This window comes from Bombus huntii, chromosome 8 (genome assembly GCF_024542735.1).
Source record: "Bombus huntii isolate Logan2020A chromosome 8, iyBomHunt1.1, whole genome shotgun sequence".
NCBI lineage: Eukaryota > Metazoa > Arthropoda > Insecta > Hymenoptera > Apidae > Bombus > Bombus huntii.
The window spans coordinates 1,058,624-1,079,900 of record NC_066245.1 but is presented as its reverse complement, the minus strand read 5'-3'; the positions used below and the strand labels follow the sequence as shown (position 1 = coordinate 1,079,900).

Sequence of the window (21,277 nt, the reverse complement as noted above, 5' to 3'; positions counted from 1 at the left end):
TCATAAATTGCCGACTATTTAAATCCATACTTATGAACTTATTCAGGATATTTTCTATCGCTAACTTACTATGGGACTAATATCGCTGAACTCTCATTAACTCCATAACTATATTTGTAAATTATCCATCGTGAACGATATGTATCTCTGCATCGTTTCATACAAAGTGGTCAGCGAGAACGATTGTGATTAATTATTACGTGCATACCTCGATCGAAACTTGAACGATTTTTAACGCCGATGAAATGAACTATCAACAATCGATTCACGAAATATTGAGTATTTCTTCATTCTTCAAAATTCAAAAAATTGTACAAAATCAAGAGAGAGTAATCGCGGATAAAGGGAAATTTTAGATCGCAAGTTCGATCCAGATCCAGTCAAATCAATCGATTCCTCTTTTCCTTCAAATACAACTCGTAGATAGCTCTTAATGGAAAAAAAAAGACGAAAAAGAAAAACGAGAAAGAAAAGAATGGAAGAAAATGACCCGACGCGACGAAGCTAAATCAATTGGATCGTCCTCGCGTTCCACTTTGTACTCATGAAACCGTACGTAGTACGTATGTATAATCTGTATACATGTAAGTGAAATTACCATTCAAAACACTGTTGTATATCAGCACAAAACTGATCTTTTATTCTTAATACCAACGTGGCGCACACGCGCCCGCACACACGCGTAAGTGGAATTGTTCACGTACGTCTGTCTGCGTCCGTGTACGCATATGTTACGGATACGTATTACTAAGTTTTACTGTTAAAAACTGGAATACATTGAACGTATGGCGCAGAACGATGAGACAGGGAGAGAACAATATTGAAGGCATTCAATAGCTTGCTTCTCGTTTACCAGAATTTAGTTTTGTCAGGGGCTAGCTATAGACGAAATTAAGAGAAACAGAGCGAACGAGAATAAAAGAGAGCGAGCGTAGAGTTGGAGCGGAAGCGCGAGAGGGGCGGGGGGACAGAAAGAGAGAGAGAGAGAGAGAGAAGGAAAGAAAGGAGCATGCAAGAGACAAGAGAAAATGGAAGTGAGAGAACGTGAACAAACGAGAGAATGTAAAGAGAACGCGAGGAAAGAATAGCGTGAAAGATAAGATGAGAACGAACGATCATCGGATAGGGAAAAGAAGGGAAAAAGGAGTGATGATGACAATAATAATGCCAATGCGATTCGTACTGCAAACGATACAGTTAACCACCTAAATAATAGAACTCGTCGATATGCATATATGTATGTATGTCTTAAATAAGTTTTATTGGTTATATTCAAAGAGTACTTTCTTATACTCTTGCTTAATTACGCGCGAGTTCAATTCAATATTTTACATTGTTAATCAGTTCTATACACAGAATGTTCTATCTTGAAACATTCTATGTTTGTATAAACGTTATCATTTATTTTATCACACCGATATAATATCTTCTCGCGGCACAGCTGTTTCACTCGTATCTTACGTTCTTTAGGATATTCTTGATTTATATTCTAGATATCGTATCGTTAATCACGTATAAAATTTTGATTAATCAGAAAATCAGGATTCGTGAGAAAAGGAATTACGATGCCTTATAATTTAGAAATCGCGATCAGAATTGTAGGACGAATCGCAACGCGTAGCCGTTGCATGAGCGTATATGATTCATACAAAAATACTATAAAGTTTAAATTGTTTTATATTTTTGTTACGCCTCTCTGTGATATAATAAGGGCACATTCACCTCACCCTGTATATGCATTGGTCTTTGTATCTTATCGACTAAGGTGAAACTTTATGAAGAACAATCCTTGCCAAGCCCTTCCTAATTACATTTCGGATTATGCTCGTGCGTACCGTCGCCAGATTCAAAAACCGAATCAAAAACCGTGCAAATTTAAACGATTATAAAAATATTCAAGCAAGTTGCTGACGCTATCCTGCTTAAATGAACTTAAGGGAATTGTTAAAGCGTTTATGTACTTCGACAGACGCTGCATCGTTTCAAATAACCATATATGAAGTATTGGTAATGATTTTCAACGATCCATACCAATAAATGTTTTAATTTACTAATAATTTTAATAATTATTGTTTTATCGATGTTAAGGAAAGAACAGTTACAAACAAATTAATTAAGAATCTGAAGAGAAATCTATTTCTCGTGATAAAGTTAATTCTCCCCGTATGTTGGAAAAATCTTTTTATTTGCTATTATTCAATTTACAATAGAAGAGTAAACAGAACGAATGTAAACGAAAACTTAACAAAATCAATTCCGATAAAGTAATTTTGATCTATTCTGCCTTCAATTACTTGTTTCTAAACGAAATCTAAAAATAAATTACCCATATATCATCAAATAGTTCAATTTGATCGTGTATGTAATTTTGCTTTTCAGTTTTTACGATCTCTTCATGTTATATTTAAAAGTACGGTATATTTAAAAGTATAGATTCATTGAGCGGAAAATGTATATGGAAATTTGTATAGATTTAAAATTATTAATTTTAATAATAGTAACATATCCCTTAAGGTAAGGTACGTTCGAGCTTGTGCTTGTGAAAGGTATAACGTGTATTGTTACACATTACATTATGCTATATTAATTATAAACAAACGAAAAACAACCTTACGCTAAAATCTGTGAAAAAAATATATTACAAATGAAAAGGTTAATCACTATACACAATCGTGTAATGTAACAAGTACACGGAAAATCACGTACTATTAACTATACATACATGATCATTGTTAATCATGGTTGCGATTCTATTTACACGATTCGTTTACTGAATAAATTCCAAACAAATATATTTAAAGTAACAACTAATGTCATCTATTTCGTGATTATCACCTTGAATTCCTGTATAAATTTTTGTCTATATATCCATATATAATTTTGCAAGTTATCCCAATTTCAATCTTTAAATTTCTTAAAATGAAGTGGATATTTTAAATTACATAAAATTGCAATTGTTAGTACTAATTACATAGTCGAAAGTAAAAAGCTTAGAAAATAAAATCAACTATTACATTACTGCTATTAGAAAACGCGTAGATAAACAGAACATAAAATATATCAACGATTTAGCGTTAGAGTGAAAGTAAATTGTAACGAAATCGAAGGACATCTTGCGGTTAGAATACGTCAAAATTGCCAGTAAGACAGTTTATGCCCGAGATAAACTGTTTTCTACGTGTCTTTGTAACACTCTTGATTTTGCATCTTAATCTTCAGAAATAATGAATAGATTTGAATACGCTGATTCTCGACTTCTTCCGAATGAAATTTATATAAGACGCGATGTTAGCATATGCATATACGATGGAGATATCAAGGTATGTATATTAATCGTAACATCAAAGTAAAACATAACCTTCAACTTTTTGACAGACAAATTTTGAAAGTGGTGAATTAGTACTTACCAGCCACAGATTTCTTTGGGGAAGACCTGGTGATATATCACGCGGTCATACATGCCTTTCGTTATCTCTTCGTCATATAGTTTTCTTCGAGGAAGAAATTCCTGGACCATTTTCCTTTGGACGCAGTAAAAAAGTTGTTATACACCTTTCTGAAGCTCCAATCGGTATATTATAATTAGTGAAAAAATATATTTGCAAATCAAGCTACGTAATAATGCTAATACTACATTTTGCTTTACAGATAAAATGCCCGGTCCGTTGGATAATAGCGTATGCAACTATATTAAATTCTCATTTAAAGAAGGTTTGGATCCAAATTTTCATACACATTTGTCCGATGCTATTACGAGACGAATTTGGGAATTTACACCTATTGTGCCTCTGGAACATCCCGATAGCAACACAAAAAATAGCAGAGACATTAATAAGCCTCTGCCGCAAATAAAGACACGAACCGGTATCATAGGTATTGAAAGAAGCCTTCAGGAACAACAGAAAGCAACAGACGAAAGCATATCAATGGCTTTTCAAGATCTTAAGAAGCTCATGGAAGTAGCCAAAGACATGGTTTCCATTTCAAAAACCATCTCGGCAAAAATACGGGTGAATCTCAACAAGATTACTTTGTAAAATTGACATTCATAATCAAAGACCATTGCAGGAGAGACAAGGAGACATCACAGAGGATGAAACGGTTAGATTTAAGTCCTATTTAATGAGTCTTGGCATTGATGACCCCGTTACCAGAGATGCGTATAAAAGTAGTAACGAATATTTCAAGCAATTGGCAAAACAACTTGCAAATATTTTAGAAGAGCCAATTAAAGTTAATATTCCTAGTAATCGTTACTAAATTTATAATACATGATAAATATTTAAGTAATTTCATTCCACAGGAAGTTGGGGGAATGATAACATTAACAGATGTTTATTGTCGTGTAAACAGAGCTAGAGGCTTAGAACTTCTTTCACCGGAAGATTTACTAAATGCCAGTAGACAATTAGCATCTTTAGGTTTACCTATAGTATTGAGAGTGTTTGATAGCGGAGTTATGGTTCTTCAGTCTCGATCGCACGATGATAATGTCATAGTTGATGTTATAGCTGATCTAGTAAGTAAATATGTCCGAACAGTTTTTGTATAAAACTTAACTTTATTTATTTTTTTACAGATAAAAGAAAGAGGATCTCTAACAGCAGAAGAACTTGCTCAATCAGAGGGTATATCAGTCCTTTTAGCGCGCGAAAGACTGTTAGTAACGGAAAAAAGAGGAAAAGCATGTAGAGACGACACAATAGAAGCTTTAAGATTTTACCCTAATTTATTTTTGGAAAAAAATGATTAACACTGCCAATTTGCTCACTGCCATCATATGTATTGCTTTCATAATGTAAAAAATAACTTAAAATCTCCTATATTCTTTATGCTTTCACATATAGAATTGCATTATGTTGCAATATAAAATGAATCAAAATTAAATATTAAGCATTGCCATATATGCTATACCAACAATGCATCGATTTGAAAGGGAAACAAAATCTATAATGTATTCTTTGAAATCAATACTTATTTTAATCGAAAATAATTTTTGTAAATGTCCGAATGAGTAACTTATAAATATTACATTAAAACCAGTAAAATGTAATCATTAAGAATTCTTTATAAGAGTATGTACATAAGTCAGTATATTATTCAATATATGTATACGCATTTGTAAATAAATATTTTACTTGTTGCAATAACTCGAAATACTGTTTGCGAATTCGAGTGAATAAACCGGAAATAACAAGTATAAGTAAGTGAAATATCGATGATCACAGATTATAATACACGTATAAATGTAACGCGTACTTATCGATGACACTCCGTAAAACTAATTTTCAAGGCTGATAGAAATAATGATGGCATTCTCGCGAATATAGAATAAATACGATATTAAATATCTGCTTTCGTTTGTCAACGAATTATGAGAACTAGAAAAATTAGGCTTAACTTACAACTGTAGTGACATATATTTAGTGGTTTTAACAAGTTGGTAGTAATATAAATTATTGTAAACTGTTATAAGCATTGATGTACAATTATAAGAAGATCACCGTCATGAATTGGTCGTAAATAAGATCAAATTAATAATTACGAGGTAATATCTGCACCATAACAGATGTTAAAAGTTATTGAAAAATATTGGTTATTTAAGAATTCTATGTACAAGTTAGCGAAAAATAAACTAGGAACATAGTGCCTAATTCTTCTACCATGTGAAATCAATTTTTTTAAGACGTTAATCTCTTAAGTGAAGATTGGTCAATACAAAAGTGGAAATTAAGATATTAATTTGATAAGTTTACTACAGTAATGCGAAATTGTTTATGAACATCAGTAATTAACTAACAATTAGTAGCCAATGGTTGAACCCGTTGCAATATATCACGTGATCATTCTCGTTCCCTACAACTCACTCGACTCGTTCGACAAACTTTACAATTTTGGTTTAAGGCTAGAAAAAAAAAAAGATATTTCTATCGCGGTATAAGAAGCATTGTCTACAATTGTAATGTCACAGCAATATGATTGAGTGAATCTCTTGAAATTCGGAACACGCTACAATTCTTTTTTTATCACAAACGTTACAAATGTTAATAATATTTATACGTTATTGAGCGTGTTCGTTATACCTTTAAGAAAATAAGACTCATTGACGTACAAAATGGCTTTACCTCCAAACTATAAGCAAGTGGCAATGGCTACTTCAAATATTGTTGCATCTAATCGTAAGTGTTGTTAACCTTAAATTGTTTAATTATATCAAATACCGTTTTTCCTTTTTAATCTGTACGTATTAAAGAAAGAAAAAGAAAAAAGTTATATATATATATATTAACTACATTTCAGAAAGACTCAGAGCTTCTGGTGGAAGTAGCAGTAGTTCAACTAATAGCGTAAGTAAATTTCTTATGTAAATAAGCTTATACACGTTTCAAAATGTAAAGCTAATTTTTATAACAATCTATAGAAAGATGCACAAAGCCCATTCATTCAAACGCCTCATAGTCATCCAGGATTTACACCACAAAAAGTTGGGAAAAATACAAACGTACGTACCTTCTAAATATATAATATAAATATTTAATAAAATCATGTTGAAATTGTAACACTACTTTTGTAAATCTGTCAAAATTATATTTTATGCTAATATCGAGTAGGCTGATTCTCGTATGCCCAAACCACCCAAGCCACCAGAAAAACCTCTTATGCCTTATATGAGATATAGTAGAAAAGTTTGGGATCAAGTGAAAGCTCAAAATCCAGAATTAAAATTATGGGAAATAGGAAAGATTATTGGACAGATGTGGAGAGATTTACCAGAGGAGGATAAAACAGAGTTTATCGAAGAATATGAAGCTGAAAAGGTAAAGATCATATATATGGGTATTATTTTTATACAACTGTAAAACTACATATTAATACTACTTGAATTTCAATAGGTTGAATATGAGAAAAGTTTAAAAACTTATCACAATTCGCCTGCGTACTTAGCTTACATCGCAGCTAAAAATAGAGGAAAATCTGGTAAATATTTTACATTAGTAAGTAAATAAGTACACTACTTATTTATATTACATTCTTAGTACAATATATCATTATTTTTATCATAGCATTATGTGCCGCACAACAAAATAATGATGATCGAGAAAGTCATGAACGTTCTTCAGGCAGTACCAAAGGACAAGCAGCGCAAGATAGAAGAATAGATATTTTACCTGCAGAAGATGATGATGGTATATAAATTTATATAATTCGGACAAGTAAAAGTTATATAAATGATTTTTTTATTTTGCAGATCAAGATGATGGATATTCCGTAAAACATGTTGCGTACTCTCGATATACTCGAAACCATCGTCTTATTAACGAGATATTTAGTGATACTGTAGTGCCGGATGTTCGCTCAGTTGTTACTACACAACGAATGCAAGTATTACGCCGTCAAGTACAATCTTTAACAATGCATCAGGTATATATATACGATAAAAAAAGAAGTTAATTTTTAATTATATTAATATAATATATATTATTTTATCCACTATATCATGGCATTACATGTTACAGAAAAAGCTCGAAGCTGAATTACAACAAATAGAAGAAAAATTTGAAGCAAAGAAACGTAAATTTATCGAGACAAGCGAAATATTTCAAGAAGAATTGAAGAAGGTAGGTTATCATTTTTAATAAGATATGTTCCCTTAATTATTATTTGATAATTATTCAAATACCGAAGTCAAACATGCCTCTTTTAGCATTGTAAACCAGCTGTAGATGAAGAAACATTCAATAAGATGGTGGAACGACAATACGAAGCACTTAGGCGAGATAGATTAAAAGGTGCAGAAGAAAATCGCTCGGATGGACCTGCATCCAGTGAATCAACTCCAAATTCTACTCCTACTCCAACACCTGCTCCTATTAACGATGAAACACCATCCGATGTAAGTATTATCTGTAACAATTGTTATTATTGATGCACAAGTATCGTTACGCATTGCTATTTCCTCGTAGGTTCCTGATCATGATGCAATAGATAAAAAGACAAATGGAACTGAAAAACTTAATAATGAAATTAAAAAGGAAACATCCTCACCACCATATACTGAAAATAAAGCAGAACCTTCATCAGCTCAAGGAAATTCTAATCAACATACATCTAATTCTGGAATGTACAGTGGAACTATTAGTCCACTACAGCAGCAGCAGCAGCAACAACAACAAACTCCGCCGCCGCCACCACCACCACCACCACCAGCAGCACAACAACAGCAGCAGCAACAACAACAACAACCACCACCACCGTCTTCACAACCACAATCACAACAGCAGCCACCACCACCAACTCAACATCATCAACAACCACCACCAATTCAACATCAACAGCAACCGCCACCACCACCACCAACTCAACATCAACAGCATCCACAACAACAACAGCAGCCACCGACGCAACAATCACAACCATCTTCTTTACAATCACAGCAACCTATTATTACTACTACTACCACTACTGCTACCACTACTACTGCTGCTACTACTACTACTACTACAGCAGTTTCTGCTAACACTAATGCACCTGCAAATGCAAATGCAACTGCAAATACGCCGAATATGCCTCCTGTTTCTTCGCCAGCTCCTCCTATACAACATAATCCTCATCAACAAGGAATGTTAGCTAATCACTCGATACCGCCTCATCAAGGAACCCAGGGGACACAGGTGCTTCCACCTCAAGGACCAGTTTCTAATCCACATACACCGCAAATGATTCCACCGAATCAAGGTTACAGTCAGCAATATCAACCAGGACCTACTCAGCAGGCTCAAAATGTTCCACTAGCTCCAAGACCTCCTCATCCATCCTATGCTTATTCTCAACAACAACCATATCATCAACCATATCCTCAATACGCACATCCGTATTACCATCAACCATATTCGCAGTATTCACCACATACTATGGGCCGTCCTCACGCCCATGGTCCTCACAGCCCGCACAGTCCTCATTACCATCCACAATCTCCTCATGCCGTTGGCGAAAATAATACTACTAATAACAACGTACCGGGTTCAAGCAACGCTTCCGCACCAACTTCCGATGCTAGTAATTCATCTTACTCTCCAGCATCGGGACATTGTGAAAATGAACGTTCCGTTCCTTCAGAAAATCAAGAAGGCCAAGCAGATATTAAATCAGGATCTGGTTAATTATTTTTTATAACCGTATACTATTCTATCTATTCCCTTATAGATTTCTCTTGATTTTATGTAAACTGTAAAATTACATTTAAATAATATCGATGCATTTAAACAGTTATAATAAATTTGTCATATACATTCAGTTTGTACAATAAAGATGCATTGACAATTTTTCTTTTTTATTTATGAGAGTAATTTCGTAATTGGAATTATCACTTCACAGCACATCTCATCTTCAAAAATGTTACAAAGTGCATTCATACAACAATCAATATATCCGTATAATACACCTTGGGCAATGTACATCAGTCTTCTATTTCACAGATTTCATTTGCCAAAGTCCATCGTTTAAGTAATGACAATTTTCTATGCCTATTCCTTTGTTCACCTTAACTCTGTAAATTACATTGTTATAACGCACAGAACAGTCTTCATATTTTTCACATATTCTATACTAGGTTTCTTTTACTTACATATCATCTGTTGACAATGTAGTAACACCCACAGCTAAAGCATGTTGCTTGCCCTCTGCCATAACAGCCTATATTTCAAGTTAAGAATTTAATATGCTCAATTAATTTTGGAAATTGATAAATAAGCTCATTCTAGTTATTTCAACAAAGGATACAACGACTGTTCCCTTTTCTACGGGTGTCATCTTTGCACCTTTCGACGTTAAACCAGGACACATAATGTTAGCTCCACTAAGAACAAACCTGATAGCACCTTTATCAACTTGTTCCATTGGTAAAAAAAATGGGTCTAGAATGTTTAAATTTTGTGTCGAAGCAAAATAAATTGTAAAATACAACAATATTTTGTTTGAAATTAACTTTCTATTAATCAAACTTTGTTTTGTCTTATTTATCGTAGGAAGATATTGCTTACATTTGTGTAACAATCTTAAAGTAGGCATCCAAGGTCCTTCACGTTGACGAAAGAACAAAAGATCTCCTGCCGCATTTACTATAATCTCTATATGGTCGTGACTAATCACAAAATAAACATAAACAAAATCACCTAATACTAAACGTAAAATCCATTACTTTTGAGATAGCTTACCATTTTATAATTCGAAAAGCATCTTTCTTTGGAACGATAGCATCTATATGACCGTCTAAGTGAGGATAAAGCTCCAAAAGCTTCGAACGAATTCCTTTTTGAACCGATGATTTCAATTGTTGTATACCAGAAACACTATCTTTTTCGTCGAATCTAATAAGATATAGCAAGCAATATCATTATATTATTATTGTTAGAAAAAGGTTATGTTCTTATAAGAGACAAAACGTCATACATACTTTTTAAACATTTTTCTCCCCTTTATAAAATAATATCAAACGTTGCAGAATTAGCGTATCAGTGTACAAAAAACTACATACAATTATTTATTAATTCTTGATGTCAACTTTAATTTTTCAAAAGTTTAAACGATAACCGGTATATGCAACGCGTGAATTTCAAGCTGTAATACTATATAAATACAAATACCGATCAATGCATGAACATTGACACGCAAGTGTATATATATATATATATAAAATCGTGAAATATAATTATACGAGGGAAAGTTAGTTTTTTTTTTACATAGAAGAATATTATAGAATGTAAGAATGTAATATTTTAGATTTACACTTATTTCGAATTTTACTGGCTACTGTAATTACATACTTGCTGCTTATAATTTTTCAAAGTTTCACTTCCCTAAGGGTCTAGTTAGGGGATAGTAGTAGCTCTGCTAAAACTATATGGAAGACCATAAGGAAATAAGACTATGTCGTCGCGATAGGATAGAACAAGGACGATACGTTAATCGGGTCTTTTATACGGGTTAAATTTAAATTTCGAAAGTACCGGAATAGTTTATTGTAAACGGGGAGTGATGGACGATCTGAGCTCTACGTATTTCATGACTGACATCTTGTCCGCGGTGACTCTCGGCTGTCTTACGAGCGTATTTTTGATAGTTGCGAAATCTTTCGCATGGTGGAGACTGTGTAAGATATTTTCGTATCTGGAAGTTTAGCATAAGGGTATGTCTATCGCAGGTTGATATAGCCATAAAAGGGTTAAGATAAATATAATAGGCGAAAGGTAATTCTAGGTGTCATATCATAGGTTATAAGTTATGCCAGTTTGTTTCCTTTAGTATAAATTGGCGGCGAGCATGTTTGGACGATCCATCTGGAGAAGTGGGCTGTGGCAAGTGGAATAACGACGAGGAGCAGCAGGAGGACTAACGAGAAGAAGGAAAACAGCTTGTTTTATCGCTGACAATGAGAAATCTCTTGAATATCTCGTTGGCTGCGTGCAAGCGTGGAAGAAAAAGTGTGAAATAAAGTAAGAAGTAGCAGGGAGAAGTAGCGTGAATGTGTAAATAAGAACGTGTAAATGAAAGCGTCAATGAAAGTGTTTGAAAAGCGTTTTGCGTAAAGCAGGTAGTGATAAAAACGTTGAAGTATAGGGTGAAAGGACGAGGTGTGTAATAAAGATGCGTAAATGAAATAAACGCGTATCTAATCTGGAGGCGCGAAAGATGGAGAAGAAAACGTAATAACGATGTTGATTTAGCGTGGGAATTTATCGAAACATGGGTTAACTTTGTGAAAATCGTGAAATATGTATAAAGATCGTAAGTTAGACGCGTGGAAGTTGACATAGGTAAAAAAGGAATTAAAAGAGAGTATAAAATGATATAACAGGTAATACGTAATGCAATATAATTTGAATTAATTATAATTTAATTTTTAGGAGACTAAAGAATAAATAAAGATACGTTTAGAAGATGTATATACGTGTTGTTTATTCGACCATTGACCATAAATTGTGAAATTAGGGTTGACATATAGATGATATATAGAATAGTTTTGAAAGGTTAACCTCTTAGGTACGATGGGACGGTCAAGAAGGGCGCAAGACCTGCTCTTTCAAACTATCAGGGAGAACGCAGTCGCCCTAGCGGTGGTGGCCGAACCGTATAGGGTGCTGGACGCTCCGCACTGGACCAGAGATACGGACGAAATAGTCGCCGTCACCTGGACATCAGTGCTGGAAGCACCCGCCCACGGGGTCCCGGTGGAGCGCGGCAACGGGTACGTCGCGGTCGAGTGAGCAAGAATGGTGGTGGTGGGCGTGTACGTGTCGCCCAACTGCGGATGGGTAGCGTTCGAGGAGTTCCTGGACGGCTCCGAGGGTGGGACGTGCGCGCCCACCGCCAAGATGGGAGGTCAAGGAAAGGAACGAAGATCTACTCCTGGACGTGGTCCAGGGCCTCCAGATTTTTCTTATTTGAATTTTATATTATTTTGTGTCGCTTTCGAATGTAATATATTTATTTTGCATATTAAAGGTATTAAATTTCGATAAGGAAATTAGTAATACTGTCATCGCGATCAACATGTTTCATGAATTATCTCATTTTATGACGCAATATTTTTCCTTTGCGGTGATGCCTACGTTGTTTTATAAACAAATGAAATAATGAAAAAGTTGTACCAGTAATGTAAAAGTTGTACCATGAAAATGTAATACCAGTGTTAGAGATTCTATGGTTTTTTAATTTCACGTAATAAATAGATTACAAATCGAAACAATCGAAGCTTGATCGTAATACAATGCGTTGTACAGATCATGATCTTTTTTTTTTTTTTTTTTTTACGTGGAGGAAATCCGCACGGACACCAGGCCGCTTTTGGGGGAAAACGGCCTGATAGTGTCGGACTCCAACCGACTAAAACCTCCACGATGACCGTCCCTGTTGCGATCGAGGAGGCACAGGAACCGCTACGAGCGACACACCGGGCCCCCTCGCGCACTATAATACATCCGCTAATGGCGCGGTGTGCGGCCATGTCACATCGCGCCCTGTCGCCGGGACCGCCGTGCAAGACCGTCCGGATCCCCAACCGAACTGCTTGGCGGTCCCGGGGCGCTGGACTTGCCAGCGCCTAAGTTTCAAACCTCAGCTGAGGGCGCGGCGGCCCTAGCGCACCTCGCCGAGACGCATCCACGGCCTCTGCTGCGTCCCCGCTGGTCGGTCCTCTCAGGGTGGGAGCCCCTCTCCCTCACCCGCTCCGCAATAGATTTTGATCTATAAGAATTTTAACTACTATGTCACTAGCTTACAATTATTTCAGACGGCTTGTACGTTTTAAAAATGAATTATACAACACACACATCACAGTTACAATTTGTAGAGACTCCAGGGGTGGCAAATAAGGGTTAACGAAATCGCAGGAACGCGCCGATGTTGAATCCGTTTGTCAATGTCTCACGAAAGCGCATATAAATCCTTTTACGAAAACTGAGTCCTAGGCAATGCTTTTAGTAAAGAAATCCTAGACACTATTCTACGATTTCACAATTAGTTCCTAGTTGGTCGTCCAATTTCTCAGAAAAGAAGAATAAAAGAAGAAACAAATAAAAAGTAAAAATGACTGTTAATTGCGCGTTGTTTAATTATACACATATGATAAGACTTATTTTATGTATTATTTTGCAGAAATTTAAGAAATTATTAATACCCATGTAGAATATACCATATCGTTTTAAAATTCTTCACAGACGTCCTGTGCTAGCTCAAATTTAATTGAACACCATCATCGCTCACAAACAGAATCACAAACAGATTACACCTATAGATAAACTATTATATCTTATAAAATAAACATGTATATTTATTATACCGCACAGCCGCACAGTAACGAGTAGCAACCGATTCCAGGACCAACGTCCAGTTCTTCAAGGTAAGACCGTTCAAGCTATTAAACTAAAATATGGCCTTAATCGGCCAATTGACCGGCCTTGGCTCTGAATCTTGAATATCTTTACTTGTTACTTTATTTTCCTTATCTTTGTCTTTGGATTCATCCTTTTTCTTCAATAATTTCCTTATTGTTATCTCCTCTGTTTTCTTCAGCTTTATTTACTGTATCTTCAAGAACAGTCTGTTCTTCAAGAATAATTTCTTCAGTCCCGGGTTCCTTACGAGTTTCACATTACGGCTTATCTTTACTTTATCCGTAGTTGTGTTAAGTAATCTGTAGGCTTTTGATTCTTCCGAATATTCGACAAACCTTAATTTTTCTGCTTTCTCGTCTATTTTTCTTCGACACTCTTGAGGTATATGTATGTCGGGTTTACATTAGAATTAGGGTTAGGGGCGTGAAGCGAATCTTCGTTTGGATTACACGTCGTCGTTATGCAATAGAGAAGACATTGGCTAGTGCAAATACGATTACCATAGAACCGGACAAGTAACCGTGGTAATTAGATACTCGAGAAACTAATGACAATGATCCTAGGTTCAATAACGAATCCGCGGACAACGGGACGGTAGTCGTACGCACTCGCAAAAATCTAAGTCGGATTCTGTGTTAATGTTCGCTGACCGTAAGGCGTTAATCCTTTTTGTCGATGAGACCGCAAGAGAGAGTGACTTTCCGTCCCGGTGATACCTCGGAGGAAAACTATGACGGGGTGTGTTTAAGGACACGAGGTCATCGGATTCGTCGGGGATATCCTACGTTCGGAAAGTAAGGAAAATTGACGTTGCTGCTAATTGGCCAATCTCAAAGCTTTTCTCAACGAATCCAATGCTTTCGCATCCTTAGACATATCCCAACGCAGTCTTCCTTCGCAGCAGCATCGCGACAAAAAAGTCAATCTATTACAGCGAGTCAACATACCACGATCGTTATACTTACACGGTTCGAGTCGAATAATTATCTAAGCTCTCGACATCTCGTGCAATCATTGTCCGCACTCGTAGCGCATCTCGAATCATAGCTATCCAAGCTCTAACTTATAACCGCGCATTCGCGAACCGAATATAATCGCGAGTTCTGCGACAAGTGTACTCATTGACATTACAGTGAATAAACATTTATCGTTGAGTAAATCTGAGTTTTCCTTCCGACCCTATCACGACATATCACCTCAGTATATACATCTGATGAAGAACAGCAAGCTTTTGTGAGTACAGAATATAAGGCATCTGAGAAAATTTCCCAGGAACGTTGTCTCGAAATGAGTAATAAAAATGGAGAACGTACAGATGTATGAATTATTGCTCAGGGGCTACGAGCCACATGACGGCAAGCAGAAATTTTTTCAACAGCTTCAATCCAGATGAAAAGAGTTTTGTACTTTTAGCAGACGAAGTTGAGGCAGGCCAAGTAAAAGGTAAAGGATCAGGCATCAAGGTACCCAAGTAACGGTAAAGTAATAAACATTCATGTTGACAATGTGCTGTACATACCTAGAATAAGCTCGAAGCTACTCTCGGTGAACAAATTAGCAAATGATGGCTATAAAGTAAGTTTCGAGAATGACTGTTGTCGTATTATAAAAGATGGAGTAGTAAAAGTGTTTGCTAAAGCCTCAAGCAACTTATATCTACTGCCGACCATCGAAAGTGCATGTACAATTAAGGAAAAGGAACACAATGAAAGCTGCCAACATACCTGACATAAGCGTTTCGGGCATAGAAACATAGATGCAATAAAGCAATTAGAGAATGGCCTTGTACCCGGGATAAAGACAAGGGACTGCGGCATAAGAGAAATTTGCGAGTGTGTATGAAAGGAAAAATGACGAAAAAACCTTTCCCTAAAGAATCATTACGAGGACGAGTAATATTTTCGATCTCATACATACAGATGTTTGTGGCCCAATTAAGACTGTAACTCCAAGTACAAAAAGGTATATTTTAACTATGATTCACAAAAATATATCTGATGAAAACAAAAGATGGAACCACGAAATGCGTTAAAGGATTTGTACAACTAATGAAAAATCAATTAAACAAGATACCTAAAGTAATAAGATCGGATCGAGGAAAGGAATACGTCAGCAACAATCTAAGGAGTTATTTACATAATGCAGGTATAAAAATTCAATATACAGCAGGATACTGGCCGCAGTAAAACGGAGTGGCTGAAAGGAAGAATCGTTCATTAATAGAAATGGCTAAATGTATGCTTATTGATGCCGACATGGACAGGAAGTATTGGGGTGAAGCAATACACACAGCCAACTGCAAAATATCTTATCTACAAAACACACAGGTAAGACGCCGTATGAATCATGGTACTCTGAACTACCCGACGTCAAAAATCTTCGTTCTTTTGGTACTATGGAATATGTACATGTCGGAGATAAGAGGACACCGGTGCCTTCCCTCTGAAACCTCGGGAAAATCCATAGAAACATTGTAATTAAAACCTACAGTTGTAATTAAACGATTTGCCGTCATTCTACCCAATTGTATTTGTTTGAGACTTGTGACAGTGAGCTTGGGCTCAAGGCGACAATTAGTCGCCGAACGTGGCCGCGGTCAACGGGACGAACTCTCCATCTAACAAAGGCATTGAGTAACCCTATAGCTCTCCTTAAAAGAAAGATTTGTAGCGACACGTGACAGTAAACATTCCAACGGTTTCTGTCCCGTAGCTCGCCACACGCAGATCCTATTCTCTGGGCAGGATGTTTACCAGATGCCGACGCGTCTCCGCAGTACGTGATCGGCTAGCCCGAGGACCGTTATAAACACTAATATCTAGTTACCTAAAATCCTTCAACAGATACACAGTCTTTGTCCCAGTTACAGGAAGACAGGAGAGACCTATTTTTCCACGAACGACGTCTCCCACTAGCAACCTTCCCTCAAGGGCGGCTAGCATCCTTTTCTAACTACCGATATGGAGATTGGCCAATTAGCAGCAACGTCAATTTCCCTTACTTTCCGATGACTGCTCGTTTGGTTAGGCGATTAAGTCGATGGAATGTTGATTTCACGTGACACTGCATGGTCACTGGTAAGTGCACTTTTCAATGGCACGTGATCCGGCTCGAAGTACCATGTATTTTCGAACTATCGCGGGGAGACGCGATCGCGAGGAAGCGCGTCAGCGGGAGTCGTAAATTCCCGTTACGAATATAAGAATCGACACCACGGATAATAGAGGTGACTGATGTGGTATAACACTGCGATTAACAGGTAAATAAAATTTATATTTCCAACACTTAATACACTAAAGAGTTACACCGGTACGTATGATATAAATGCCGTAGACGAAACTTTGAAGTATGACACTCCGATAGATGAGCACTGAATGTTCTTTCGTAGTAGAGAAAGGCCCTTACAGTTGAATATAAGAAGAAGGTAACTTTCCTGATGTAGCAGAAGTAGCAACTGAACAGACTGACTTTCCGCTCTCATGCAATTGCGGAGGAAAGCTCGGTGTGGGTGTGATTTGTTGAGCGAAGAAAGCGGATTCGTTGCTCACACTTTTCGTTAGTAAGGTGAGGGAAACGATCTGCGATGCCTATTGGTTCTAGTCAATGCTAATGAGTGATGAGAGGGGAAGGAAACCTCCTACCTGTTGCTAGTTGATGTCATTGTTTAAGGGAAAACCCGGATGTTTCCGTTAGATCAAAGCTTTCTCCGGTATTTCTAAGAGCGCATAATAAACCTAAGGACTTTTCTAAAACCATAAACCGAAAATATTTCTAGGATTAGAAAATCCTTCAGAACAAACATAATAACTGTAAAACATATGTTGAAACAATGAAGTTAAAAAAAAGCTTTATGATGCATGGCGTATTAATTAATAAAAGTATATTATTATTATTGTTGCTATTTTCGCTCTAAAATCTAATTTAACTTTAATTTACGTTTAATACCATTATATTATCATACATAAATATCTGAATGTAATAATGAGAGGGAGGAGAAAGGTTTTGTATGAAACGCAATCATATAAACCGGTCTCGACACACGCTAGGGAAAATCGCTCAAAAATTGAGTCGTCAGAAATCAACATGGAAGACAACAAAGTTCTTACGAGATAGACGGAGATAGGTGAAGTATCTCTGTCTGAGACATTCATAGCATGTCATGCATGAGCAGAACAAAAATTTTGTCTTTGGACTCAAAAAGTGGATGCTTTATGGTTTCGTCAGTATTTTCAGTATAGGAGTGTCCAGACCTGTTTGTACGACATTATACCTCCAGAGTCTTGAATACTTTCCATGCATGTATATTGTATATACATACATATATAACACACTTAAATATCTTGTATCTATATTTGTACATAAATATATCTTGTGTATCTCTTTCCACTGGTTTTGAAGAAATGCCTGAAATTAACTTAAAACTAGATTAATTTAAACGAAATTGAAAGCTCTTATATAGATCCTATCTATCAGGAACCTAATTCTATCAAAAATCTAAAGATTTCTTCATAAATCTTACCTATCAGAAATCTAAAAGATTTTTTTTATAATTTCTGTATATATCTACAAAAATTTAAAGATCTATTTATGAAAATACTATCGATATAAAAGCAAGCATGATTACCAACACTAAAGTAATACTTTATCTTGCCAAATTCCCACCTAGCTGACTCCTGATTGGCTGAGGCGGTAAAATAGTATTACCATTAAAAAAATATATTATAAATTAAAATATACACACATGTTGTTTTTTCTCGATATTATTTAATCAGACATTAATTGAGAAATATGTATTATTTTTAACGCAATATTATTAATATTATTAATTCTAGGAACTAATTTTCTTTTTCAAGTAATTTTTATTTTTTATTTCTTTTATATTATTAAATACTTTAGCATATAACGTGGAATTATAAAACATTAAATTATTCAAATTTACTATTATTTGCAACTATATAAAAAATAATAATCACATGGCACATGCGCACAATTATAATTTATACATAGAAGATATAACAGTGTTTAAATATCTTTTAATTACAAATATTCTAAATAATCCTGTTTTTATATTATCGGATTGTATGTGGATAAACAACATGTTTTAATTTTATTTTAAATTTACTTTTATTAATTTGGCAATTTTTTACTTTAGAATCACATTCTTCTAGTACTCACCAGAATGCATCGTGATTTGTGCGCGTGCGTAGTTCCGTTCTTTTCTCTTCATCATGGCGGTGAGTGTGGAGTCGTCGTTTTGAAAACAAATTTTATAATCTTTAAATATCAAAGACATCATGCCTAAAAGGAAGATTGTTTATATATTACAAAGAAATCATCTTTACTAATTTAACATTGATCAATTTCTTTTTCATTAATACCTTAATCTTTAAAGTTTTATGTATGACAGTTAGGCGAGGTTTCTCAGCATGTTTGCGAGTATAACCTAAATTTGTTTTATGATGTTTATAAGATTTATAGAATAGTCGCTTATAATACTAGTTCAAGAAATTAGTATGAGTAGATTGAACATCTTGATATCATAATTTATTGTTATAAAACAAATCAATATTTCGAATATTTTTTACGTTTGTATACAGTATTTAAAGTGAGCAGTTTTCATTAAATGAAGCGTTTTTTTACAGGATGTAAAGAAAGTGGTAGCAAAAAAAGTGCGGAAAGAGCCAAAGGATTCATCCAAGAATGTTATGCGTGAAGTACGCATTCGTAAACTTTGTTTAAACATCTGTGTCGGTGAATCTGGTGATAGACTCACTCGTGCTGCAAAGGTAACAATTATAGATGTTATTTGTATTTTGTTCATTTCAAATTGTTTTAACTTCTTCGTGTTCTTTTATTACATCATAATTATTGACATATAAATATATATATATATATATATATATATATATATATATATATATATATGTTTCTATATCTCTAATAATAAAAGTTGGTTTCTTAAAAATTAATCTTTTTTGTAATTAAATATAGATTAATATAAATAACGATTTTCAAATTAAGGAACACTTTTCATTTCTATTAAGATTTTTCAAATTTTTGTAGGTGTTAGAACAATTAACTGGACAGCAACCAGTTTTTTCTAAAGCAAGATACACTGTGCGTTCATTTGGCATTCGCCGTAATGAAAAAATTGCAGTACATTGTACAGTACGAGGTGCTAAAGCAGAGGAAATTCTTGAACGTGGATTGAAGGTAATTCTATCACTGATAAGAATGTTTTACATTTAATTTCTTTTTAAGTGTTCAATTTTGCTTTTCCTTTTAAAGGTACGGGAATATGAATTGAGAAAAGAAAATTTCTCTGGCACTGGAAACTTCGGTTTTGGTATTCAAGAACACATTGACTTAGGAATTAAATATGATCCCAGCATTGGTATTTATGGCTTGGATTTCTATGTTGTACTTGGACGACCAGGTTAGTTTATTACCATTTGATATTCTATGATAAATCAATATATTAAATATATGCACATCTGGCATAATAGTTACTACTATATTCAAGTTGTATCTATATTTATACAATATGTGCTAGAATATAGGCTTCGTATTTGCAACTCATACCCACTTATAATACTGGGTGTGTTACTTAAATGAAGCTACAGTTTAGATTCATATTTCTTTGAATATTAATATTGTTATTATAATTCTATTTTGATAAATTAAGAGTAAATTGCAGAATATTTATCCTTTTACTTAATTTTAGAACTAAAAGCTGTTTGATGCTGTAGAACACTTTATTTTATAATTCATCTCTCTAACAAAATGACCTTTTTTTTTGTTCTAATCAAAAATTTAATAGAGGATATAAATCTCTGTAGATGACTTAGACATTCAGCCCTTGACCTTCAGATCTTGAGAGATATAATTGAATGCCTTAATGTCTGAATGATTAGTTTTGAATAAATCAGTAGATTTTTTCATACCATTACCTTTATTTACAATCTATATGCATAGATTTATTTTAATTAATATAAATGATACATTAGCTTGTGTATATTGTAACTGTAAAAATTAAATCAAGCTATATTACAGTATAATCAAATAAATGTTCTTTTATATACAGTTTGCAATATTTTCTTCTGTTAAGGTTTCAATGTAGCTCACAGGAGGAGGAAAACTGGGAAAGTCGGTTTCCAACATAGACTTACCAAAGAAGATGCAATGAAATGGTTTCAACAGAAGTATGACGGTATTATTATAGCTGGGAAGAAGTAATATACATATTTGTATTTTACAATTCTTTCATAAAAATTTTAAAAATAAACTATTTGTTTAATCAAATTTTATTAATACCTTCATCACATATTTTACTATCATGCTTATAAGTACATTATTTGTCTAAGAAGCATAATTTGAATGCCAAT

The 21,277-nt window shown here is 34.7% G+C and overlaps 4 protein-coding genes across 5 annotated transcripts; 3 read left to right on the top strand and 1 right to left on the bottom strand.

The window, feature by feature from the left end:
* The first annotated feature begins 3,081 nt into the window (after nt 1-3,081).
* LOC126868500 (vacuolar protein-sorting-associated protein 36) lies at nt 3,082-5,150 on the top strand. 2 transcript variants are annotated; one of them, XM_050624009.1, is made up of 6 exons: nt 3,082-3,320; nt 3,376-3,571; nt 3,649-4,010; nt 4,069-4,233; nt 4,304-4,519; nt 4,580-5,150. In XM_050624009.1, exons 1-6 carry the CDS (start codon nt 3,225-3,227, stop codon nt 4,751-4,753), a joined length of 1,209 nt encoding a protein of 402 aa, XP_050479966.1. In that variant the 5' UTR covers nt 3,082-3,224; the 3' UTR covers nt 4,754-5,150. The 2 variants fall into 2 exon arrangements, with proteins under 2 accessions (XP_050479966.1, XP_050479968.1); XM_050624011.1 differs by having other exon boundaries at nt 3,170-3,320; nt 4,069-4,101.
* A 710-nt stretch (nt 5,151-5,860) lies between these two features.
* Nucleotides 5,861-9,334, top strand: LOC126868490 (bromodomain-containing protein 4-like). The gene is made up of 10 exons (XM_050623989.1): nt 5,861-6,179; nt 6,301-6,347; nt 6,422-6,502; nt 6,612-6,818; nt 6,894-6,978; nt 7,065-7,187; nt 7,250-7,422; nt 7,518-7,619; nt 7,706-7,894; nt 7,965-9,334. Exons 1-10 carry the CDS (start codon nt 6,116-6,118, stop codon nt 9,159-9,161), a joined length of 2,268 nt encoding a protein of 755 aa, XP_050479946.1. The 5' UTR covers nt 5,861-6,115; the 3' UTR covers nt 9,162-9,334.
* Nucleotides 9,315-10,778, bottom strand: LOC126868505 (malignant T-cell-amplified sequence 1 homolog). The gene is made up of 6 exons (XM_050624017.1): nt 10,454-10,778; nt 10,215-10,367; nt 10,041-10,141; nt 9,781-9,914; nt 9,626-9,693; nt 9,315-9,547 (listed from the first exon to the last, which is right to left on the bottom strand). The coding sequence occupies exons 1-6, from the start codon at nt 10,462-10,464 to the stop codon at nt 9,466-9,468; spliced, it is 549 nt and encodes a 182-aa protein (XP_050479974.1). The 5' UTR covers nt 10,465-10,778; the 3' UTR covers nt 9,315-9,465.
* An 8,728-nt stretch (nt 10,779-19,506) lies between these two features.
* On the top strand, nt 19,507-21,177 carry LOC126868506 (60S ribosomal protein L11). The gene is made up of 4 exons (XM_050624019.1): nt 19,507-19,678; nt 19,956-20,105; nt 20,181-20,328; nt 21,001-21,177. Exons 1-4 carry the CDS (start codon nt 19,598-19,600, stop codon nt 21,126-21,128), a joined length of 507 nt encoding a protein of 168 aa, XP_050479976.1. The 5' UTR covers nt 19,507-19,597; the 3' UTR covers nt 21,129-21,177.
* Nucleotides 21,178-21,277: the final 100 nt, after the last annotated feature.